Source organism: Lemur catta, chromosome 1 (genome assembly GCF_020740605.2).
Source record: "Lemur catta isolate mLemCat1 chromosome 1, mLemCat1.pri, whole genome shotgun sequence".
NCBI lineage: Eukaryota > Metazoa > Chordata > Mammalia > Primates > Lemuridae > Lemur > Lemur catta.
In genome coordinates, this window is record NC_059128.1 from 149,810,647 (window position 1) to 149,834,197 (window position 23,551).

General features: G+C 48.4%; 1 protein-coding gene across 2 annotated transcripts in view; it reads left to right on the forward strand.

Moving 5' to 3' along the window:
- The window catches only part of OSBPL10 (oxysterol binding protein like 10), a 267,585-nt gene that overhangs the window by 234,151 nt on the left and 9,883 nt on the right, over window positions 1–23,551 (forward strand). For both annotated transcript variants that reach the window (XM_045537519.1, XM_045537527.1), the window contains exons 7-9: window positions 1,357–1,506; window positions 10,837–11,317; window positions 23,222–23,408. In XM_045537519.1, coding sequence (XP_045393475.1) covers window positions 1,357–1,506; window positions 10,837–11,317; window positions 23,222–23,408 — 818 coding nt within the window. The remainder of the gene's footprint in view (window positions 1–1,356; window positions 1,507–10,836; window positions 11,318–23,221; window positions 23,409–23,551) is intronic.

Here is a 23,551-nt window from a genome sequence, read left to right on the forward strand (position 1 = left end):
CGGAGGAAAACTTGGCTCTTGGCTCCAGGGAAGCCCTGTGGGTTCCACTGAGGCCTTCCGAGCCATCTCCAGAATTGGGATCATTTAGAAATGATTGAGAATCGTTTGGGAGTATATATATGGAAAATGTCTATTTAAATTGAAATTTTAAAAATGCCTTTCCCAGGAGGGAAGGAGCACCTTTATTTCCTCTTTTTGGAGCATTGATAAAGAACAGCCAGTATGGCTATGTTAGGCTGGACAACTACAAACACCTTAACCGCTAAAATAGTATTAGAAGTGCCTTTAGATGTAAGATGATTCTGTCTAAGGAGGTTAATAAATCATTTGTTTTTGCATGGACGTTTGGGCAAGTCTGTGTCCTTTCATGTTTAAAACCTTTGAGCTCCTGCATTTCTGTGTATTAAGATCATTGTGTCTGACCTGCCACTGGCAGTTGAGAACAACCTCGTCCGGTTCTGTACAGGGTGCTTTGCTTGCATATGAGCAAGGACCACGAGAACACAGGCAAACGTGGAGTCGTGGAGTGGGGTTACTTCTCTCAACAGAGTTCCGAGGACGGCTTTACATTGTAGCTGGAGTTCTCCATACTTGGGTATTGGAAAATTTTATGCTCAGTTGTCCCCCTTCCACAGCTGATTAACTTGCCTGTTTTCTGTGCAATTTGAAAAATTGGAATCGAGCGATTGAATTAATAACTTGCACTGAGGAAAGCAAGGTCTGTTGGGCAGCAGGAATCCCAGTATTATAAGGTTTCCAGTGTTTTGCCTTCAGTTCTCATTTTAGTCTCCCTCCCTGAATTAATGCCAATTCCGAGACTTTTCTTACACTAGCTATAGTGACCCTAATCGATTTGACTAGAAATAGTTTCAGAGCACATTTAAGAATCTTTATATTTATTTCATAAATAAGGTAATCTTAGTCCCAGGATAATCCAACTTTTATTTATAAACAGAAAAATTTACGCTAGATGTAAAGTGTCCTGAGTTGTGCAAATTAATTTGTTTGGTAATAGACAAAATTAAGGGGGCTCATCCCATGTGCTATGGGTAGTTTCTTAAAGAGCAGGAAGCTTTTTTGTCAGGAAGCCCTTGGGCCAGGGGGTGATGAATGGAGGGGGGGAAGCAGAGAGAGGAGGGCCGTGCAGTGGCCGGAGCACAGGGCCTGCCCCCCCCCCCCCCCCCCCCCCCCCCCCCCCGACCAGCTCCTTTGCCTGTGGCAGTGGGACCAGCATGCGGAGAAAGCCCTCCTGGGGTAGGATGAGGTCCCTTCTGTCGTTAAGCATTTGGGTTCATATGCCGTAGTTCGAACTTCTTCTGGGCCAGCTGGTGATTTTTATTGATGATTTCATTTTAGCCAAACTCAGTACCTGAATTGGTTTTGTCTGAAGATGAAAAAAGTGACAATGAAGACAAGGAAGAGCCGGAATTAGGCGTCATGGAGGATCAGCGCAGTATAATTCTTCATCTCATCTCACAGCTCAAACTTGGAATGGATTTAACCAAGGTAGGTCGGCACATCCCCCTGGATTTGTGGCCAGTGGTTTGGGTCCTTTCTCTATCCTCAAGCCTCCCCTGTACACGTTCCTCTCATTGTGGTGGGGTTGGGGACATAGAGTGGGGGAAAGGCCAGAATTGCTTTCAAGTGTGGCTATTCCAGGTGTAATTTAAAGGACGTTTGTACATAAATGCTCATCCTCAGAGCTGGATGGCTTTGCGTTTAATTCTCTAGAGGAACTGCTACTCTGCAAGGGCAGGGAAAACATTAGAAAAAGCATGTGAGATAATAAGGAAAATTCAAGCTGTTTTTTCTTTGTTTCCTGCTGTGTTCTAGAGAAGATTATAGAGATAGTGATGGCCATAGGGAGAACACAGGAGGGAGGAAGATGGGGGAGCCAGGACAGAGGCCCCTGTGCATGCCCATGACCTGCTGTTGCTGTCCTTAGCTTTACCAGCTGGGCCCCGAGGGCGGCCTCATGGGGGATCCCGGTCCCATTGCCCACATGTAAGGAATGAACCCGCTGGTGGGAAGGATTCAGCTCACTGTTCCTGGTGTTGAGTGCAGGCAGGACTCTTCCTGAGGACTGTCGTCAAGAGAACCCTGTGTCCTCACCCCTGATGTCATGTAGGGGGGTCCCACAGACATCCTCCCTTACCTCAAGTCAGCAGCCGTGTCCTGGAGGCAAGCAGTAAAGCAATTTTGTACGTAGCTGAGGGGTCGTATGGTGTTGTGGGGGCACAGTGGGCTGGTGGAAAGAGCCTGGACAGTTGGGTGTCCCTGGGTTCCGCTTCCAGCCAGTTACTCCAGAGATGTCCCCTGGGCAGGGTGACGTGAGGGTTGGGGGTGGCATGCAGAGGACCGAGCCCGGGGCTGGGCTCCTGGCAAGTGTGTCACCATCTTATCCTGACAGAACGCTGCCTTGTGTGGTGTGACCACACGATGCGGTAGAGAAGCAGCTGGCAGGAGGGACAGACGTGCTCTGCGGGGAGGATGTGCCGGAGGGGGACGTGCTGGGTCCTGAAGGCCAGCCAGGAAAATGCAGGTGGGCTTGAAATGGAGCCACGGAAGGCACAGCCTGGCGACACACCCTAGGGGTGGCCGGCTTGTCTGGCTGCAGTGAAAGGTCTGGATTCTGTGAGGTCCCCTCAGACTGGGCAGGAGGCCAGAGAACAGAGAGGGAAGGGCTTGGATGAAAGAGAGTCTCTGAGGAGGAAGGTGACAGAACATGGCACCTGACCATTTTTAGGAGACAGGAGAGAGACAGAGGAGACAGGAGCCTCACAGATGACAGAAAAACCTTTCCTTTGAAATGTTTTTCTAGGTTTGAATGTGAAGTGAGTGTGTCTGATATTCTGGGAGACTGCACCACTTTAAACAAAACGGTGGGCCCGCCCTGAGGACGCCAGACCTAGGTAGAGCGTCCCCTCCCTGTGCCGTCCCCTCCCTCTGCTTGGCGGCCCCCTGCCTCACGCCAGGCTCTGGAGACCTGCTCTCCATGCCGCCACCTGCCCTGAATGTCAGTCCTCCAGCCGTGGAACTCTCGTCACTTTTCTGCCGGAGGAATCATTTAAACGCTTGACTTGAAAAGCTGCCTGTTTTTTGTTCTTGGGGGTTGGTAGACACTCGGATGGAGCCTGAGGTAAAGTCTGAAGAAGTGTGGATAATACTGTATACAGGTACAATCCAGACCAGGTCTCGACCCGTTAGTGGGTCGTAAAACCCATTTAGTGGGGTCAGACTATCATTGCTAAGAAGTGAAATAAAATACAGTAGAAAAATTTCAGAGTACACTGCACATGAAACTTTTATTTTCATTCTGTGGATACATGTGTAGTGGGTCACAGTGTAAAACATATTCTCATTGTGGGTCATACTTTTAAAAAAGTGTTTGTAGAACTTGGACCTGGAATCGCAGATGGCAGAGGAGAGAGGCCGTAAGAGAAACTGACATGGCCCGGGTCAGACAGGGAGAAACAGTGACAGGCTTAAGGGGACTGTAGTGTGGCAAGTCGAGTACCCGACAGACTTCGCACTATGGCAAACTAAAGAAATCATTAGAACTGTGCATTTTGAATTGATTATTTTATTGGGATTTGATTGCATGTCCAGAGCCATGGCCTGTTTATAACAGAGCAAACACTGCATTTATCTGCTACTCAGTTGGGTACCCGAACACAAACTTCTCCAGTCTATAGTTTATTAACTTGCTTTACTGGGAAGAGGATATTATTCAAAAACCAAGGGAATATTTACAAGCTAAAATACATGTGAGAGGAAGAGGAGACCTTTTGTTACCCCATGAAGGTTCTTGGCTTTTGTTGCCCTGTGTTGTAAAAAGTTTGATGAGATTTTCCGCTCTCCTCACTGTCTGCCTTTCTCCTCTTGAGTCTTGCCTGTGTCATTAACTTAAGCTTGTACTGAATTGGCAATGGGAGAGCTCATCCGGAATGGAGTGTCTGATGAGCAGGCACCCTGCAGCTAGAACATTCTTTGACTCAAGGATGAAACTCTGGTCTCTCTTCATAAAACAGGTATAACCTCCTGTCTTTGAGGACATGCCCTGTGTTGACATATTCACACATCGGTACCTCCCCGACTGGGCACGCAGTGCTGCATGTGCCTTAGTTAACTGTGGTCCCCAGGCAGGGCTGGGCTCACAGGCATTTGACCTCTGGGGTCGCACAGCACTGCATGCTCAGAAGGGCCCCAAGCTTGGTTTAATGCTCTGCTGTTGCTCTCTTGAAATTCTTAATAATTTTTAAAGAAGAGACTTGCATTTGCGTTTTCTACTGGGACTCACAAAGCATGTACCTGGTCTTTCCTCTGGAAGCACCCTTGTCTGCCCTCGTTCCTCAGCTGTGGTTCCATAACCCCGAGTTACTGGTGTTACCTCCACTGGATGGCCTGCTGTATCTCCACAGATTGAACATACCTAGACAAGAAGAGAAGAGAGGATGGAGGGGCTATTGGTCTTAGTGGGGCTGGGTTTAGAGGGTGTGAGTGGGACATACAGGGGCGATGGGCGGAGAGAGGGATGCTTGAAATTGAGATTATGGAGGGTGGTGGTTACAGGTAATGACAAGGTCTAGGGGTGTGCCGATTGGTGACCTATATGAAATCCTCAGGGGATTTAGCCTAAACTCCAGTGTTACAGATTCAGAGAGATCTTCTAGAATAGTGGATTTGGAGCTCTTTCAGAAGGCACAGCTGGCTCTAGAGAGTAGTTGGGAGTTTGGGATGCAGATTGTGGTTAAAACTAGTGGATTGAGCTGTCTCCAGGTGATGAGGTCCCTAACCTAAAGATAACCAATCCCTATCTCTTCAATCAAGGATATGTTAGACAAGATTCATACTTTGACAGAGAAGCTTGCTGGGATAATCAAGTTTCTGGGATTCTTAGGGAATTATGTAAATTGTTACAAATCAAAGAAATGCCCAAATGACCTTGACACTCCATTTTATACCTTCTAAATTAGCAAGAAAATAGTAGATATACATCATATCTAGTGTACAGTGTGAAAATAATACCCTAATTCCTTGCTGATGACATCATAGATTGATTACATTTTAATTAAATAGAAAGCATTGGCAACATGTGTCAGAAGTCATAGGAATGTTCAGAGAAGTTCTTTTTTTTTTTTTTTGAGACAGGGTCTTGCTCTGTCACTCAAAGTCTTGCTTTGTCACCCAGGCTGGAGTGTAGCGGCACAATCATAGCTCACTGCAACCTCAAACTCCTGGCCTCAAGTAATCCTCCTACCTCTGTCTCCCCAAGTGCTAGGATTACAGGCGTGAGCCACCTCACCCGGCCTCAAATCTTGTTTTTAATATGCTGTCAAGCAAAGTGTGTTATCTCTCCTGAATGTTTGCCTTTTAATAGAAGACAGAGTGGTAACCTGGCTTCCGAAAGCTTGTCAGAATAGATAATCTGTGTCAGGAGGGGACGTCATTGTGTGACCCCCAAGCTCCCTTTCTGTCGGCAGGAGCTCAGCAATCCCATTCTTCCAGAAGCAGTTAGAGTCGAGTCTTCAGGCCTCTCGGGGGCCCTGAGTGATCCATTGTGGGCCTTGACCATGCAGAATTGGGTCATATTCCAGCTCTCTATGTATTTAGTGTTTGCAAATTACAAAATCTCTCTGAACTCTAGTTTTTTCATGTGTAAAATGAAATAGTCATACCTGCTCACAGGTTTCTAAGAAGATTGCACAAGATAATGTATATGAAATCCACAGTGCTGTGCTCTGCTTTGAGTTCTATAAACAGTTTAAGTTTGAAACATTTCATACATTCCAATGATGATTTTCTTGTTTTATATATTTATTTCTCCTTTTCCTCTGAGCAGTTTTACTTGGTTATTTACAGAAGCATCAGAGGTGGTCCAGGGATTGCTCTGGTCAGTAGAAGGTCATTTTAGCTTCTGACCTTGTCACTGAAATATTATGTGACAATTTTATGTCTCACCTCTATTGTCCTTATCTTCCCTGGTCCCCAAACAAGGTTACTGATCCCTGATTATAACAACAGCTAACATAGAGTGAGCATTTCCTGTGTGCTAGGTAGACACTGGGTTAGTTTAGCAGTGTCATTCAATACAAAAAACCTAGGAGGCTGGTATTTTTTATTTTCCCCATTTGAGAGCTGAGGAACTGAGTCTTGAGAGATGAACTTGCCAAATACATATGGCTGGTAGCTGCTAAGAGATGAACCTCAGGTCACAACTTACTCCCTTCTGAGAGCTGAGGTCTGGGACTCCACAGGAACACAGAGATTAATTTCAACAGATGTATCTCTGTGTGGTAAATATCTTCGTGGAAAAAGTAAAATATTATTTCAGCTTCTTTCCATCTAAAAAAAATTTTAATGAATGTCTTTTATGATGTTTCAAGTGCCACGAGATGGGCGAGAAGGAGCTGGCATGTTAAGGAAACCCAGGGGAAAGGCTGGTAAAGTTGGCTTAGTAAAGAAATCTTTGGTAGTGTGGGTTATCTACGCTTTATTTTGTAAGGTTAGATTTTTGTATACTTCCCTTGGTTTTCTTAAAGTATTACCTAAATTAACCGTGGTGGTGGTTAGGCTTCTCTTTGCACTGGGGCGTTTGCCAGTCGAAGGATAGAGTATCATGGAGATGGCTCCCAAGTTTAGTAACTGATGTTTCTTTGGAGAAAACTGAACCCGCTCTTGGCCTTCCTTTGCAGAGGGCTGCTGTGCCTCCGGCTGGGGGGAGGGTACTTCCACTCTTTCTGAACGTCCTTTGCCTTCCCTCATGGGTGATCATTTATTCTAAATTTCTAAGAGCCTAAGAACCTAACCTGAAGATTAGTTATTTACTCCTAGATTGATGCAACTTTAAATGTAATTAATTGTTCTCTGAGTCCCTAGTGCAGATCCTCTCTTTTTTCCTTCCCCCAAAGTAGTTCATTGTCTTAATTATGTTAATGGGAGAAAAGACATTCCTTATTGATGGCCTGGTAAATCTGCAGCAGTGATTGCAGGCCATTTGGATGCCATCCGTCCGCACAGCTGGGCCATCACTCACCCTGTCAGAGGCAGGCAGCCCAATTAGCGCTCACCACTTCTTGGCTCTGTATCCCCAGTGTCCACCACCCAAGAAATGGATGATTAAGTGGCTTATTTGCAAACATACCCAAAAAGGGAGGGAGGGGGCCCAGGAGATTGTATGAGAGAAAGAAATCAGACCAGACTAGGAAATCTGGTTTAATGAAAAGTATGACATCTTGTCCAGAGTGTTCAGGCCCTGGTTTTGAAGTCAATCTATTAATAGTTTTCTGCGTAAGCACCAATGAAACATAGCAACAGGAGATGAGATAGGAAATAGTACTTCCACCCCCAGCCCATTCTGCTCCATCTCTCCAGGTATTCTACTTTTTTCCCCGCAGCTCTGACAAAGGCATAGCATCATTTTAAAGCACTGAATGCATGCCTCGTGGTTGGACTTGATGTTGGCTGGGAGCCCACGTCCCCTGAGTCTGCAATTTCAGGAGGGTTGTCTTTGAAAATTGATACGTTCTCAGATATTGCATCCTCAGTAGAGCCTTTTTTCTTTTTCCTTCAACTTTTCATGTTGGGAATTTTCCAATCCAGTAAAATTGCAGAATAGTACAATGGACTCCCATGTATTTTTCACCTTTATTGGCCAGTTATTAACATTTTGCACTTTGCATTTCTTCTCCCGTCTTTCCTCTCTACCAACCTCTCCCCTCCTCCCCTGGCTCCTTCTATTCCTCTGTCTGGCTCTCAGTCTCTCCCCCTCCCCGCAACCCCACACACACACATGCACGTATGTGTGTATGTTTATATTTTGATGAACCATCTTGGTGTACATTGCAGACATCATGGCAGTTCTCCCCTAACCCTTCAGTGAGGGTGTCCTAAGAACGAGGGCATTCCCCTATATAATACGTTTATCACACTTTTTTGTTTGTTTGTTTGTTTTTTCCCAGAATGTTTCTCAGTTTGGGTTTGTTTGATTTTTTCCCCCTCATAATTAGATGAAATGACTTGGGCAGTAATAACACACAGATGATGCTGAGCTGAGCCTTTTCTTTCCCCGTTGATAAAGAGAAGATGGAGATACCTCCAGACGGGGCAGTGGCATTCCTTCTGGCTCCTGCCGGGTCCCCATCCTGGAGGTCTCCCAGTCCCTTTCTTTGGCCCCCAAGGTATCTCAGGAGATCTGATGCTGGGTGGGGCAGAGCAGGTTTGAGTCCACTCATTCCTTAGGCATTTAGTGAGCATTTCTGATGCATCAGGCTCTGTGGTTCCTTACCCCAGAAAACATCCCTGAAATAAGCTAGGTCCTATCTAAGCTGCCTCCAACATCCTCCCAGGCCCAGAAGTTCCTTGATATGTATCTGAATGTCCTGATGTTCCTTGAGAGAAGCAGCTGAAGAATTGAAGGCACAGTGAAAAAGAACCTGCACTCAAACCAGGGGAAATCACATACAATGTGTCAAAAAAAATAAAGGTGTCACTTCCAATGCATAATTCATCTGTTTGTCTAGTTTCATGCCAAATACTAGGGACTCAGGTATAGGACGTAATAGAGATGGCATCTGAAGGCCATTCCAAGCCAGAATATGGTTTTTCTTGGCCAGATGAGATCCTCAAGCAGTCAAATTCTCAATTTTGTCAAGTTGTGGCTGAAAGAAAATTAGGAAATCTCTATTGATTTGCATAGTTGTATTTTAAATAGTAACTTTTTTTCTTGTGTATTATAAAAGCAAAGTAGAAAAATATTTAGAAAGAACTTTTTAAAATTACTCAGTTCTATCACCCAGAGAGACATGTTAACATTTTGAGTCTTTTTATGAAACTTGGATTATGTTACGTATTCAATTTTACATCAGCTTCTTTTTTACTTAGCACAGGCACCTTTTCCTCTGACATAGTTTTGAAATGAAAGGTAGAAAAGCGCTAAAAGGTATCTGCCAAACTTTACTACTCTAGTGGACTGGGCTTTTTCTAGTTTCTTCTGTGATCTCCGTATTTTGGTGTTCTCATGTCTGCCTCTCTCTCTTTCTCTCTAGACATCTAGATTAGTCCGTTTAGTGTTGCTATAACAGACTACCTGAGGCTAGGTAGTTCATAAAGAAAAGATATTTAGTTGCTTACGATTCTGCATGCTGGGAAGTTCGGGAGCATAGTGCCACATACGGCTGGCTCCTGGTGAGGGCCCTGTGCTGAGCGGAGAAGTGGGAAATCGAGCTGGCCCGTGCGGAGATCACATGGTGAGAGAGGACGTGAGGAGTCTAGGAAGCCAGACTCGCTTTAGAACAGCCGCTCTCTCGGTACCTGATCCAGCCCCGAGAGCACAAGAACCCTCCCGACTCCTGATGGGGGGCGTTCATCTGTTCATAAGGGATCTGCCCCCAGGACCCAAACGCCTCCCACCAGGCCCCACCTCCCAACATCACCACGGTGGGGGTCAAGTTTCAGCATGAGCTTGGGAGGAGACAGACTCAAACCATAGCAACAGCTCTTCTCCCTCCCATTGCATCCACGTCATTTGCAGGGAAGGGGCTTGAAAACCGAAGTGGAATCTGGATGACAGGTCTGTAAACCTTTGAGATGTTTGTAGTCAATGTTTTCATGGTAGTTAGGGACTACGTGAAGGAAGGGTGGAATCCATCACATGAGGAGAGAGCATAAACCAGCCATGTGACATTGGTGAACTCACTTGGACCTGGTGGGGTTCCCCTGCCCTCATGTTAGGGTGCTGAAGAGGAGCTGGTGGATGTGCCCAGCCTGCCAGCCTCAAAATCAGGTGAATCCAGATTGGGGGGAACGATATGAGATGCTCCGGGTTAAAGCTAGCCGTGTCTTGCGACTAAGTGGGCAGTATTAATAACCAAAAAATAAGTTATTTTAAGCTCACTCTAGAGCAGTGAGAAATGGACTTTCTTTCTTTTACATAACAGTGATAATCATGAGTTACCTGCTTCCAAGAGTCAGAATGTCCTTCATTTGCTTTAAGCCACCTAATCATTGGGTGATCAGCATTTGGGCTTGTAGAGCCCTGCAGTGACCACCTGGGTCTACTTTGGTCAGTGAGGAGTCTCCATCCCACCCTGCAGAGTTATCCACATTGCTACTTATCTTTAGTCATGGGGTCAGTGACAAACCTGGGGTAGAGCCTGTATGGCAATCCTTTACCAGAAGACTCTATATGTTAAGCACCAGCCTACTTTGTAACTTCCAGTGGTTTCTTTTGACCCAGCCTTGGGGACCAACCTCTACAGATGGAATCACCGAGGGCCTCCCCGGGACAGCTTTGTGGACATTGCCTGCTGGTTGGGCCACTTCCCAGACTCCTGAGCTGGGCTTTTTCCAAAGTCCTACTCTACCTCGATCATTTTTCTAACAGATCTCCCCATAGACACTCTTGTGGTGGCACCAACCTACCCCAGAGTCCATGTTTGTGAGAACACTGAGTGCCCCTGCCATGGTGCCTGATGGCAGGAAGAATACGGAAAAGCCCTTCCAAGCTGTTTTCTTCACGTCTCTAAGTAATGGAGAGTAAAAGAGGGATGTAAAGAGAGTCATGGCAGTGGACATAGATGGAGGCCACTGTTCTAGCCCAGATAAGCAAAGAAGGAAATCACTCTGAACAGTCCCGTCCACAGAGCTGGGCTGAAGTTGATTCCACTGCCACTTCACATTTCTTTGATATTATTTCCCGGATTTGTCATATGTGCACAAATCAAAAGAAATGGTTCCCTGGCTTGAGGTGTTAGGGATTTGCTAGACAGTGGTCTCAGCCTTTACTTTTTCCTTTCGGCTTTCCCACGTACTCACTTTGTGTCCTTCCGGGTGCAGGTGGTACTTCCCACGTTTATCCTGGAGAAGCGGTCCTTGCTAGAGATGTATGCGGATTTTATGGCACACCCAGACCTGCTGCTGGCCGTCACCGCTGGGGCCACGCCAGAGGAGAGAGTCATTTGCTTCGTGGAATATTATCTCACAGCCTTCCACGAGGGCCGCAAGGGGGCTCTGGCCAAGAAGCCCTACAACCCCATCATCGGCGAGACGTTTCACTGCTCCTGGGAAGTTCCCAAGGACAGGGTCAGGCCTAAGAGGACTGCTGCCCCCTCGCCCGCCGGTGGCCACGAGTGCTCAGGAGCTGATGGCTCCTCCGAAGGCTACAAGCTGAGGTTTGTGGCGGAGCAGGTGTCCCACCACCCTCCCATCTCCTGCTTCTACTGTGAGTGCAAGGAGAGGAGACTGTGCGTCAGCACTCACGTGTGGACCAAAAGCAAGTTCATGGGCATGTCCGTGGGCGTCTCTATGATAGGGGAAGGTAAGCCCTGCCCTGTGTGGGAGCTTGGCTCTTACACAGCGACCTCTGTGTGCCTGAGGGACGACTGATGATTTTGTGTGTGGAATTCTTTGCTTTTAACTTGTTCTGGAATTGGAATTGGAATTGGGGTGGGTGGGAAGGAGGGCGGGGTTTGTTTGGGGACCAGGCCTGGTGCTTTCCCAGTGGGCCGAGGCGGTGGACTGGATGGATGTGGCTGTTAGCCTGACAGCCACCCACCGGGGTGGTCACGTGCTGTGTGTGCGTGTGTGCACGCAACCTGCAGATACATTTTTCTTTCAGCTTTGTGTGACTATTAGAATTAGCTCCAAATCTGTGAAAACACATTTTATTCATTCTCACCAGTGTCTGGCTCACAGACAGTGAGAGTAATAGTGTTGCCTATTCAAAACCGGCTCATAAAAATTCCCCAGGCAAAGCTTTTGACTCTGTGCTAGAAATTCTGAAGCAGGAACGCAGTATAATCACACCACTGGTGGATTACACGTTCCTCTTTTAGCAGATAGCTGTGAATGAAGTTTATTCATTGTTTGGAGAAACCTATAATAATCCTTGTTAAATTCAAGCATCTGTGTTAGTGGTTCTTCAACTTTTTTGAGTCACAAATCTCTGAGACTTTAAGGCTATGACTCTTCCCAGGGTGTAGAAAATCTGACACAAAATTTGGCTTTCAGTTTCAGGGAGTACATGGCTCTTTGGAAGTCCTTCCAAACCGCATGAGATGAGAACTTTCATTCACGCAGCACATTTTTACCAGGCACCTGTGAGATGCCGGACATTGCCTTAGGAGCTGTGGATACTCGAGTAAACAAAACAGACAAAGATCTGTCCTTATGAAGTCCTATTCTACTTCTGTCTGCTGGGGAAATGGCATAAGTAAATAAAATCAATCATGTAGTATGTTGGAGGATAAATGCTATAGAGAGAAACAGAGCAGGGAAGGGGCCTGGCGGTACTGGGTGGTTGAGCTTTCAGAGGGGAAGCCTCCCTGAGAAAGTGGCATTTGAGGAAAGACCCAAAGCGGCTGGCAGGGGCGAGCCATGTGGACTCAGGGAAGAGTGTGTAGGCAGAATGAGCAAGGCAGAGGCGCAGCGGCCGGACGTCCCTGGCGCGGTGGGGGAGACGGGGGGTGCACATGGCTGGAACAGGGGAACGGGGCTGGGGGTGAGGCCTGAGCAGTGACTGTGGCCAGGTGACAAAACCCTTGTGGGCCATTGTAGGGCCGTTGGCGCTTACACTGAGGGAACCGAGAGACCACTGAGGATTTTGAGCCAAAGAGTAGCCAGGCTCTGACTTGTAGTCCAACAAAATTGCTCCAGCTGCTTGTTGAAAGCAGCAAATAGACCCTAAGGGGGCAAGAGTGGAAGCGAGGAGACCAGTGAGGAGGCTGTGAGAATGATCTAGGCAGGAGCACTGGGTGGAAACGGTGGAGGGAGTGAAACGCAGGGAGGGTCTGGGTGTGTTCTGAAGTAGAGAGCCAGGAGGATTTGCCTCTGGATGGGGTGTGGGTTGTGAGAGAAAGGGGTCCCCAAGGTTTTGACCTGACAGCCAGAAGGATGGACTAGCCATGAACGGAGATGGGCAGATGGAGGGCTGGGGAGGGGGCCCGTGTGGAGGGAGAGCCTGGGGGCTCAGCGCGGTTGTGTTTGATGTAGACATCGAAGCGGGGTGCTCGGGTGGCCCGTTGCATCTGCAGGCTGGAGTTCCAGGGGGTAAAACTCATAATTTAAGGCCTTGAGACTAATGAGATTGCCGAGAGAGCACTGACCCCCGCAGTAGAGGGAATGGGAGCGTGTGTTCCCTGCGGCCAGGTGGAGAGGCCCGTCCCAGGGCGAGAGTGACCGGCTGCATCCGATGATGCTGATTAACACCAGGAGCTGGGAACTGAGAAGTCACCATCGCTCTTGCTTATTTAGTGTTTGGGTGCAATTGTACTATTTAGACAAAAAACCCACTCTTGGGTCCCACTTCTGCATTGTGTCTCTGGGCTGCAGGTTTACCCACAGCGTGCTGCCCTGCGTGTGCAGGTGCGTGTGCAGTTCCAGGACGCCCGCGGACGCGCTCAGCACTGGGGCCTCCATGGAGGTCTGCACACACGGGCCCAGTATTCAGCCAGCTGGCGCTGTGCCATCGCACCTTCCTCGCAGGGCTCGGTCGGCATCAAGGAGTTTACCAAAGGGAGATTCGCCAATTTGTGAAGGAGGCCGGGGACTCACCTGTCACTAGGCTGACTGCAGACCACCTAATTTTAGGCTTTTTCCAGAATTCAGATGGGGGTGGGTGTATGTGTGGGGGAGAGACCAACACATTCCTCTTTAAATAACCTCACCAGTAGTGAGTATTATTCCCTCCTTGGGTTCTCTTCTGTGAGAGCCCAACATTGCAACCATTTTTCTTTTCTTTTTTTTTATGAAACAGAGTCTCACCCTGTTGCCCAGGCTAGAGTGAGTGCCGTGGCGTCAGCCTAGCTCACAGCAATCTCAGACTCCTGGGCTCAAGTGATCCTCCTGCCTCAGCCTCCCGAGTAGCTGGGACTACAGGCATGCGCCACCATGCCCGGCTAATTTTTTCTATATATTTTTAGTTGTCCGGCTAATTTCTTTCTATTTTTAGTAGCGACGGGGTCTCGCTTTGCTCAGGCTGGTCTTGAACTCCTGAGCTCAAATGATCCGCCCGTCCGTGCCTCCCAGAGTGCTAGGATTACAGGCGTGAGCCACCGTGCCTGGCCACAACCATTTTTCAATCAGAAAAATCCGAACGCACAACTGGTTTGTTTGGCTTTTCCTGCTGTTGAAAAGGGGAGAGGGATGTCAGAGGTGGTCTCTCTTCTTAAGGAGGAGTTGTCACCTGTGATGACAGGACATGGAATCTTGCACTCCGGAGTTTCCAGCTGTGCCATAGAGGATCCCAGGGCTCCTCAACAGGGCTCAGGCCGGGAGGGGTGAGGGGTGAGGCTTCCGTGTCCCCAGCTCGACGCCAACCTGAGCGTCTCCATCCACCCTTCCCTGTTTCCCTGCTGGACGGCCCTGCCAGAGCCCACTCCAGGAGTGTGCAGTGGCTTCAGAATGCTCAGCACACCTCGGTGAGTCCAGTTGCCTCGTGTCACAGATGAGGAAACACACACATAACACACACACAACCCACAACAGTACTCACCCTGCCCTCGCCACAAGCCAGTGAAGAGGGATGCAGGCGGGTGCCGGGGTCTCCTTGAGTCAGGGGCTGTTTCTCATCATCTCATCTGATCTGTGTGTGAGAAATCAGAATCTGAGAAGGTTCCGGGAATCCCTGGGGGTGGCAGCCCAGGAGTGGGAGGGGGCAGCAGCAGGTGGTGGCCAGCTAAGGCCGGGTGCGGCTGGCCAGGGGTTTGGGGCCTCTACGAGGGCTCAGCCAGGGCCGTGGAGGCCTGTCTCTCTGAAGCCAGGAAGGCAGACTTTACTGGACTATGCGTCTGGGGACAGGGATGGAGGAATGACAATGGTATCTCCTTGCAGGCTTCTTTTCTGCCCAGTGAATCTTGTTCTCCTGAACTCAGCCTCTCCCCAGAATAAGCCAGGGAGCTGCCCAGTGCCGTGCGGCACTGTTTGGGTTAAAGCCACGTGGCAGGTCCCAGTAAGGGCGTTTCAGGCCAGGCCTGGACCCCTACAGTCCGGGAGCCTAGAGCTCAGGTTAGGCAGCTCTGCGTGTCGAAAGCAGCTAGAAGAATGCTGAGGACCCCTGTACCACAGAGGTTTATGTTTGCATTGATTTGTATATCTGGGCATGTAATGAGAAATGGGAGCCACATTAACCTTGATTTTGACTTACACGGGGCTCTGTGTTTTCACAGGTTGCTAAGGGCCTGCCTCATGCTATGAGGCTGGTGCTGCTGAAGATCTTTCCCTTTTTAACAGACAAAAATTAATATTTAGGAGACTCATCTTATTCTATTTAATTTTATTACGTATTCTACATTTCCCACAGAATAAGTTCCTTGAAGATGAAACATGTTTGTTTGCGAGGGAAGGTAGAGCAGGCAGTTCGCACGCTCAGTGTAGATTTATGCCCCATACGTGTAGTGATTCCCTGCAGGTTTTATACAGATGCTCTTGTAAATGCCTTCACCTCCTTATCTATTAACAGCGGTGCTCAAATAAATCTGTTGCTTTACCCATTCATGTGTCCCTCCATCCATTTACTTGTGAAGTGTTGGCCTTGCCCTAGGTGCTGGGATGCAGCAGAGGCCACAGCACACAGAGAAATCCCTGCTCTCAGGAGCTTACACCAGTGGGCGGGTCGGACCGAGACAAGATAACGTGTGTGAAGTCTGTGGTGTGAGAGACGAGGATTGGCGCTAAGAGACAAGGCTGATGGGGGTGGGGTGGGGCAGGGAGGTTGCAGTTCTCAACAGGGTGGACCTCAGCAGAAGGGAACAGTTGAGTGAAGGCTTGAAGCAGGGGAGGGAGTAAGGCATGTGGGTAGCTTAAGGAGGGATGTTCCAGGCACAGGAACAGCAAGTGCAAAGGCCCTGAGGCAGGAGCGTGTGGCTGGGGTGTTCTAGGGACAGTGAGGGGGCCACTGAGGCTGCAGCAGAGTGTGCAGGGGGGCGGGGCAGAGGAGACAAGGCCAGGTCGTGGATCTGGTCTGGGGGCCTGGAAGGACTTTGGCTTTTACTGTGAGTGAGATGGGAGTTGCGGGAGGGTGGGCATGATCTTAGCCCCAGCACTGCGGCTGCTGAGTGAAGAATAGACTGAAGATGGGAGTGGGTGGGGAAGGGCCCAGGCGAAGGCAGAAGCAGAGAGACAAGCTGTTTCTTATTTCCTTTCCTCCCTCCTACACACACACACACACACACACACACACACACACACACACACACACACACACACACACACACACACACACACGGAGTTTCAGTCTGTGATTAGTCAGACTAAGTGCTTGGTGAATATACTACCTTTTGATAAAACCAAACGCATTTTCTGGCACATAGAAAATGTTTATTCATCTTCCTTTCTGGGGATACCCCGCGCTCAGCAGAAATGCCTGTTGCCACTTGTCAAGACGTGGGAAAACTAGACGCTTAAGTTGGAGTCTTGGTGGACGCCTCCCAGTCCGTGGGCGTGTAAGCAGGGATTCCTGCCCTTAGGTGAATAGCTGGGAATTTCTGATAAAGATAAAGATTTGCAAATTCGTTTTTAGTGATCTAGGGAGTTCTTTAATCAGAGAAAATCAATCCCTGGGGAAGCTTCGGGCTACTTCCTTCGCTGCTGAACAGTAGCCGCCGTTCTTCTCTCCCCGACTACCAGCAGGGGGCGGTGGCCAGGCGGTGGGTGCGCCACGGTGTCACCTGTACGATTGCGCTTCAGCGCTGCCATCCTCCCCTCGGGGCAGTCTGTGCATCTCTCCCCTCTTCCCTCTGCTTCTCCGCACCCTCGTCTGTCCTGTCTCCCTCTGCTGTCCCGGCCCTTCCACTTCAGCTGCACCCTCCGTGGGGCACCCCTGTGGCCCATCGGCACCCATCGCTCTGCAGCTGTGCTGGCGAGAGTGACGAGGTCCTTCACCCCACTTCCCCTGCCCCGTCCCCAGAGCTCAACTGACACCGTTACTGTTTCTTATTGTTGGCAGTTGTTGGCCTGTGATATCTCGAGGTCTTAGCTTCCCCACTCCCCACAGGCAGCAAGAAGGGCCTGGGGCCTTTGATTCACTCGGTGCAGCCCAGGCAGCCTAATGCTGTGGGTGAGAAGCCATGTATTAGGTCATTAAATATGAAATGTCCAATTTTGAATCAAAAGTGTAGTTTATTATATCTCAAACAGGAAGCAGTACAGTTAATCAAAGTATGCACCTAAACTATCCACACAGTTTTGCCGTCTTTATGGTAGCTTGCTTATGCCAGCAGCGAAGAAGCCTGGAGAGTGAGTGGCAATGAAATTGTGAAAGGCATTTTCCACAGCTTGTTGAAAATTGAATATTTTTCCTTGCAAGAAGTGATCCAAAGCCTGGAAGAAGTGGTGGTCAGTTGGTGCAAGGTCTTGTGAATATGGTGGATGACAGAGTTTCCAAGTCCAGCTTCTGTAGCTTGAGCAGCGTTGTTTGTGTGACATGTGGTTGAGCATTGTCTTGCAAGAAGATTGGCCTATTTTGACCAATCTCAGCTGCTTAATTGCAAGCATCCTCATCATTTCATCCAATTGGTTGCAGTAGACATCTGCTGAAATAGATTGACCAAGTTTCATGAAGCTGTAGTGGATAATACCAGTGCTGGACCAACAAACACACACCATTAGCTTTTTTGATGAATATTCAGTTTTGGGCTGTGTTTCAGCACTTCTTTATCCAACCATTGTTCCGAATGCTTCTGATTGTCTAAAAGAATCCATTTTTCATGACGTGTAACAATACGGTGTAGAAATGGTTCACCTTTATGTTGTGACAGCAAAGAAAGGCAAGCTTCGAGACCATTTCTCTTCTGATGCTCGTTTAATTGATGTGGTACCCATCTATCCAGCTTCTATACCTTGCCCATTTGTTCCAAATGGTCCAATATTATTGGAATAGTAATGTCAAACCTTGTTGCTAATTCATGCATAGGATGAAATGGATTTGCTTCCAAACAGCTTTCAGCTCATCATTATCCACCTTAGTCTCAGATCCACCCGCATGGCTCATTTTCAAGGTTAAAATCACCAGAACAGAACTTCTCAAACCATCGATGTACTGTGCATTCATTGGCCACATCCTTCCCAAATACTTCGTTGATATTTTAAGCTGTCTGCACTGCATTGGTTCCACAATGGAACTCATATTAGAAAATAACAAGAATTTTTGACTTATCCATGGTTTCACAAAAATTGCTCTAAAAAAATTTGACAGATAATCACAAGCTAAAACATTCATTTGAAAGACTGAGGATGTATTTTCACAATAAAAATAAAACAAGAAGTGTCAAAGTGAAATATCAGAGATATCAGCCGTCAAACTTAGTACCTAAGGAAATCCGACATTTCATACTTAATAACCTAAAATAACATCCTCTCCTGAGATCCTCAGATGTAGCCATGCCTGAAGTGGAATTAGAATTTGCTGCTCTCACTTTTCCTACCTGCTTGAAACTTCTCAGTAGAGTGCTCAGTGCAGAAAGAAGGTTCTGGGTGGAGGCTCTGGAAGGCCTGTCCCGGGCAGAGCCCTTCCTGCCGCCCGCCTGGTGTGCTGCTGTGGATGGGCTGGGCGGGGACCACCTCTAGTTCTCATGAGGCCTTAGGTCCCGTCATCTGTCATTTTAACTAATTGTGTCCTCTGTCACACGTGCTCTTATTTTTCAAGTGAAATATTTCTAAGAATCCCCAAACTTCAAAGCAGAAGCTTCTGGTTCCTGTGCTCAGAGCTCCTTTGTGGGGCAAAGTGGGAGTTGGGATAGTTTTCTTTGTCTCACATACTCCCTGCACATTCCATAAAGTTGTTGATTGGGTTTGAAATAATGCTTTTTCCAACCCCTCATTTTGAAAACCAGATCTTAGATGAGTCCACTTGAAATTTTGAATGTAAAATACATGGGCTTAGCTCTTAAATCTTTGCCTTTAGGCTGTGGCGTATTTGACAACAATGAAATGCCATTGTGAAGTTCATCGTGCCATGAATTCACTTAGGTTGTAGCTCAGAGACTGCCCCCCATCCGCACCCCCACCCCAGCTTCTGCAGCTCTGACACTTAAAGCCCCTAATTGAGACCCTGTTCAGTCAACTTGAAGCTTATGTCCCTGGAAAAGCAAGGGCTGCGTGGACCGCTCCCAACCTCACCGTGGGGAGCTGGGGCCCATTTAGCTGCTCTTCACACAGGGAGGGGGCCCGAAATGCCCAAGTCAGTGCCCAGCACACGGCACAGTCTCGTAACTGAGTCTGAGGGGAAAGGCACTTAGCTCCAGAGAGAGAAGTGACATGTTTGCGTGGGGCTTGCTTGTGCACGTGCCGCTGGCGTCTGCAGATGCACTCCCTGGAGTTACGATCCAGGATTCTGCACTTCCCAGAGTAGATGTCCTAGCACTATATTTTAGTTGTCCTCAGATTGAGTCCAGGCATGAAATCATTTAAAGTTTGTCAGTTTTAAAACCTTAATGCTTCGCCTTATGTTTATTGGTAAATCAGTTTGTGGAATTTCAAATGCAAACCTCCCAGCTTAAGGGCGTACTACGACGTGGAACGATTGATTATTTGGCGTGTTTCAGCCTCTCTCAGCTCTTAGGCCAATGAAGAAGTAACTTTCACTTGTAATCCCATTTGTAAGTCTAATTTTAATATAGTCTTTTATTCATATTAAGGACAGAGTTTTAAAAATGTAAACCTGAAAAAAAAAAGGTTAGTACTGAGAAGGCATAGTCATGAGTGATTTAATGAATGAGCGAGCACACATTTATGGATTTTCAGAAAAGAGCCAAAGGAATGTGGTCTCACCAGTGCCTTCAAGTCATCTCAGCTCTAGGGCTCCCTGACTTCCAGGGACTTGAGGGAAATGCCACCTTGGTTTGGAAGAGATTTTTCTACGGATGAATGGGAGGAGGATGCTCTCTCTTATGAAAGCACTGCATTTAGAAACCTCTCTTCCCACTATCTCTTCCATCCCCCACATGCATAACCCACTGCCAGACTTTATGGTTTCCTCTTTATCGCCAAGTAGCAGTACCATTAAGAATTCTTAGAGGATCGTTCCAAGTTCTCCATCAGAGAAGGGTTAAGGACAGGAAGGGTCAGGAAGGGTCCAGCTGTAAAAGAGGAACAGAGTAGACGTCAGGGGTGCAGTGGTGGTGCTGGGGAGGCATGCTGGCCATCTGGAAGGAAAGTACAGATGCTCTTCAGCTGATGATGGGGTTGCATCCCGATAACCCATCCTAGGTTGAAAATATCCTAAGTCAGAAATGCACTTAATGCCCCTAACCTACCAAACATCATAGCTTAGCCTAGCTGGCCTTAGTGTGCTCAGACACTTAGTTAGTCTACGGGTGGGCAAGATCATGTGCAGCACAGTACGCTGTGAAGTATTTGGTTGTTTACCCTGGTGATTGAGGGGCTGACTGGGAGCTGCTGCCCAGCATTGTGAGAGAGTATTGCCCCACCTGTGGCTAGCCCCAGGAAAGATCAAAATTCAAAATTTGAAGCACTAGTGTTTCTACTGAATGCATAATGCTTTCACACCATTGCAAAGTCAAAGAATCCTCAGTTAGACCACATCAAGTTGGGGACCGTTTATGGTCCATTAGTACTGGGGTTGGGGCCTTCTCTCCAGGGCCCGGGGGCCTCTCCCCGCTGCCACAAGCTCCGAGTCTAGGAGGATATGCATGGCACTTGAGGAACCAGGGGGCTAGGGAGTAAAACTCGGGTAGAGAGGGACATCTTAGGTGACCTCTCTCTTTTCAGTTCTCCCTTGTGACTTCTTGGTCAAGAAGAACCAACAGTTGATCTGTGTTTGGCATTGGCTGCAATTTTCCACCTGCTTTGGGCTGTTTTCTCAAGTAACCCAATTCAAGGAAGCTTACAAAGTAGGTTCTGAAACAAAAACACTGTCAGACTCGGCCATTCTCCAAGGGTCCTGATCTGAAGGCTCCAAACCCCAGTGTCTAGTTCTCACAAACACAGTAGTCCTCCCTTCAGTGCATGGATAGGAGGGGCCTTCAAAGTCACTCGGGGCAGTTCTTCTCTCTGAGGTGGAGGAGGAGGGACAGGGGTCAGAGTGAGAGCATAAAGGGGCCTGGGGCTTTACTTTTGGGAAGATGGGTTAATTCAGTCAAGGGAGCCCCAGCAAGCTGGAGCAGGGAAGTGGGGAGAGGGCCCATCTGTTCTGACGTTCAGTGTATCGCGTGTAGAGGAGTTATGCTGTTTGTGCATTTACATTCCACATATTCAGTTATATTCCCGGCCGGAGAGAGGAAGGGTTTAAATGCTGCTGTGATATCTGCCCTCCAGTCTTGCCCACGTGACTGTGAGCCGCTCATGGATCTGTTCTCCCCGGTGCTCTCGGTTCCTGCATGTGCCCACATGTGTGAGCATCCTGCTACAGGGGGGGTGACGGAGACCCTAAACATATGCCAGTATGCCACCTTGGCTTTCATGGGTTAGAGAACCAACTTTAATGGACTTCACTGAGAGTGAGTGAGGTTGCTGGTCTGGACAAGCCTAGTATGTTCCATATATTGTAGTTCATGGGCAGTTAAAGGAATTTGCAAGGGCAAACTGAACTATGGTTGAATGTATCTTAGTATTAACTTCAGCAACTAACAGTGATCGTGACTCCTCTGTGCAAGGAAGCTCCATCTCTCCCCAGACTCCCCTGGCAAGCTCACATACACGAAAAGACTCTCTCCCCCGACCTCTCTCTCTCTCTCTCCCTCTCTCCCTCTCTCTCTCTCCCTCTCTCCCTCTCTCCCTCTCTCCCTCTCTCTCTCTCCCTCTCTCCCTCTCTCCCTCTCTCCCTCTCTCCCTCTCTCCCTCTCTCCCTCTCTCTCTCCTGGGCAAATTCTAGCTCTAACTGATTTAGATGCTTGTCTAGCCTAAGAGATAAGTACTGACCAGCTGAATTACTTAACCTCCCTGTTTCAGTTTCCTCGTCCTTGTTTTAAAATGACAATAATTATTGCTGTATACGGTACTTGTGAGGCTGCAAGGAGAGTGTGCTTGTGGAGCCCCCAGGAATGTTGGGCAGCTGGAAAGTGCTGGCACACGGGAGCTGCTGACCCTACTCTTCATCCTTCCAGCGGACGGCCCAGGAGCCCAGGCAGGGGCCATTGCTAACCGCCTCTGGTCCTCTGCCCTTCCTGAGCTCAGGGTGCCCTAGGTAAGGGGGCGAGCCTGGGGTGAGCTAGAGTGGAGCCAAACCCTGGGGTGCCTCATGTGGAATAGATCTTACAGGACTGTGGTGCTGGATCTCAGGGCCCCTGCCAGCCCGAATGGGACCTACGTACACAAACTGTACAGTAGCCCTGGGAGCTTGGACGTTTTGGAAGTGGTCTTTGAGAACTTGATGGAAACTGTGCCCCCTCCCCCTTTGTTTTTCCAAACCACCCTACGAACATTAATGTGGCCCTTTTCCTTAGAAAAATAAACCCACCTAATTCTGCATTCCTTCAGGAGGATTAAGGCCCGTCCGCGCCCAGTCCTTGGTTCCTAGGCTGGAGCGCCCCTGATCTGGAGGTGGGTGGGCGGTAGGTGTCGGGCTCCCACTCCTGGCAGGTGTCTCCCCCAGGTTGCTGACAGCGGCTGTACAGTCTGATTTCTCTAACTTCATGAGAACCATGGAGGTTGTCCCTGTTGCTCTCAGAATAAAGGCAGAACTCATTAATGTACTTTTTAGAAGTTTAAAAGACAGGGTCTGGCCCATGCGGACCTGTTCATCCTGCATACCTCTATACCTCCCTTCTGCACGTGGGCCCTTTTCTCAGCCTCTTCACGCACACCAGCCTCCTTCCCACCACAGGGCCTTTGCACGTGCTCCCCCCTCTTCCTTTCCCTCTTCACTTTCTCAACTCTTACCCAGCTCAAGTGTCCCTTCCTCAAGGAAACATTTCCTTTCCAGGCCAGTTCCTCCTGTCGGAGGCCTCCGTGGCATTGGGCCCCTCTCCCTCCCACCTTTGTCACAGTAACAATCTTGTGCTCATGTGGTGATTAACATCCACCTTTCTGTTCTGCTCCCTGAGAGCACAAAGTGGGTCTGTTTTGTTCACCCTTGTATTCTCAGTGCTTTGCACAGTGCCCGGCACACAGTAGAACATATGGCAACTGTGCAGCTGCCCTCTGCAGGGGTGGCAGATGTGTCATCTGTCACATGAGGTGCTTTGGTTTCTCATTTTCATGTCTTCTGATCCCCAGATGCCCCTCTCCCGTGTTTGTGTGCCTAACTTTCCCTCCTCTCTCCCTGGAGGTGTGCTGAGGCTCCTGGAACACGGGGAGGAGTATGTGTTCACCCTGCCTAGTGCCTATGCCCGGTCCATTCTCACCATCCCATGGGTGGAGCTTGGAGGAAAAGTCAGCATCAACTGTGCCAAGACTGGGTACTCGGCGACGGTGATATTCCACACCAAGCCTTTCTATGGAGGGAAAGTCCACAGGTAGGAGCCGGCCAGGAAGGCCCTGGCTTTGTCTTACCACGACGTCCTGTGTTTCCTTCCTCCATTAGAAGATTGAGTTCCAGTGATGGGATGAGTTGAAAATCAAGATAAAGTTGTTAACTGGTCTTTTTTCAAAAAAGGGA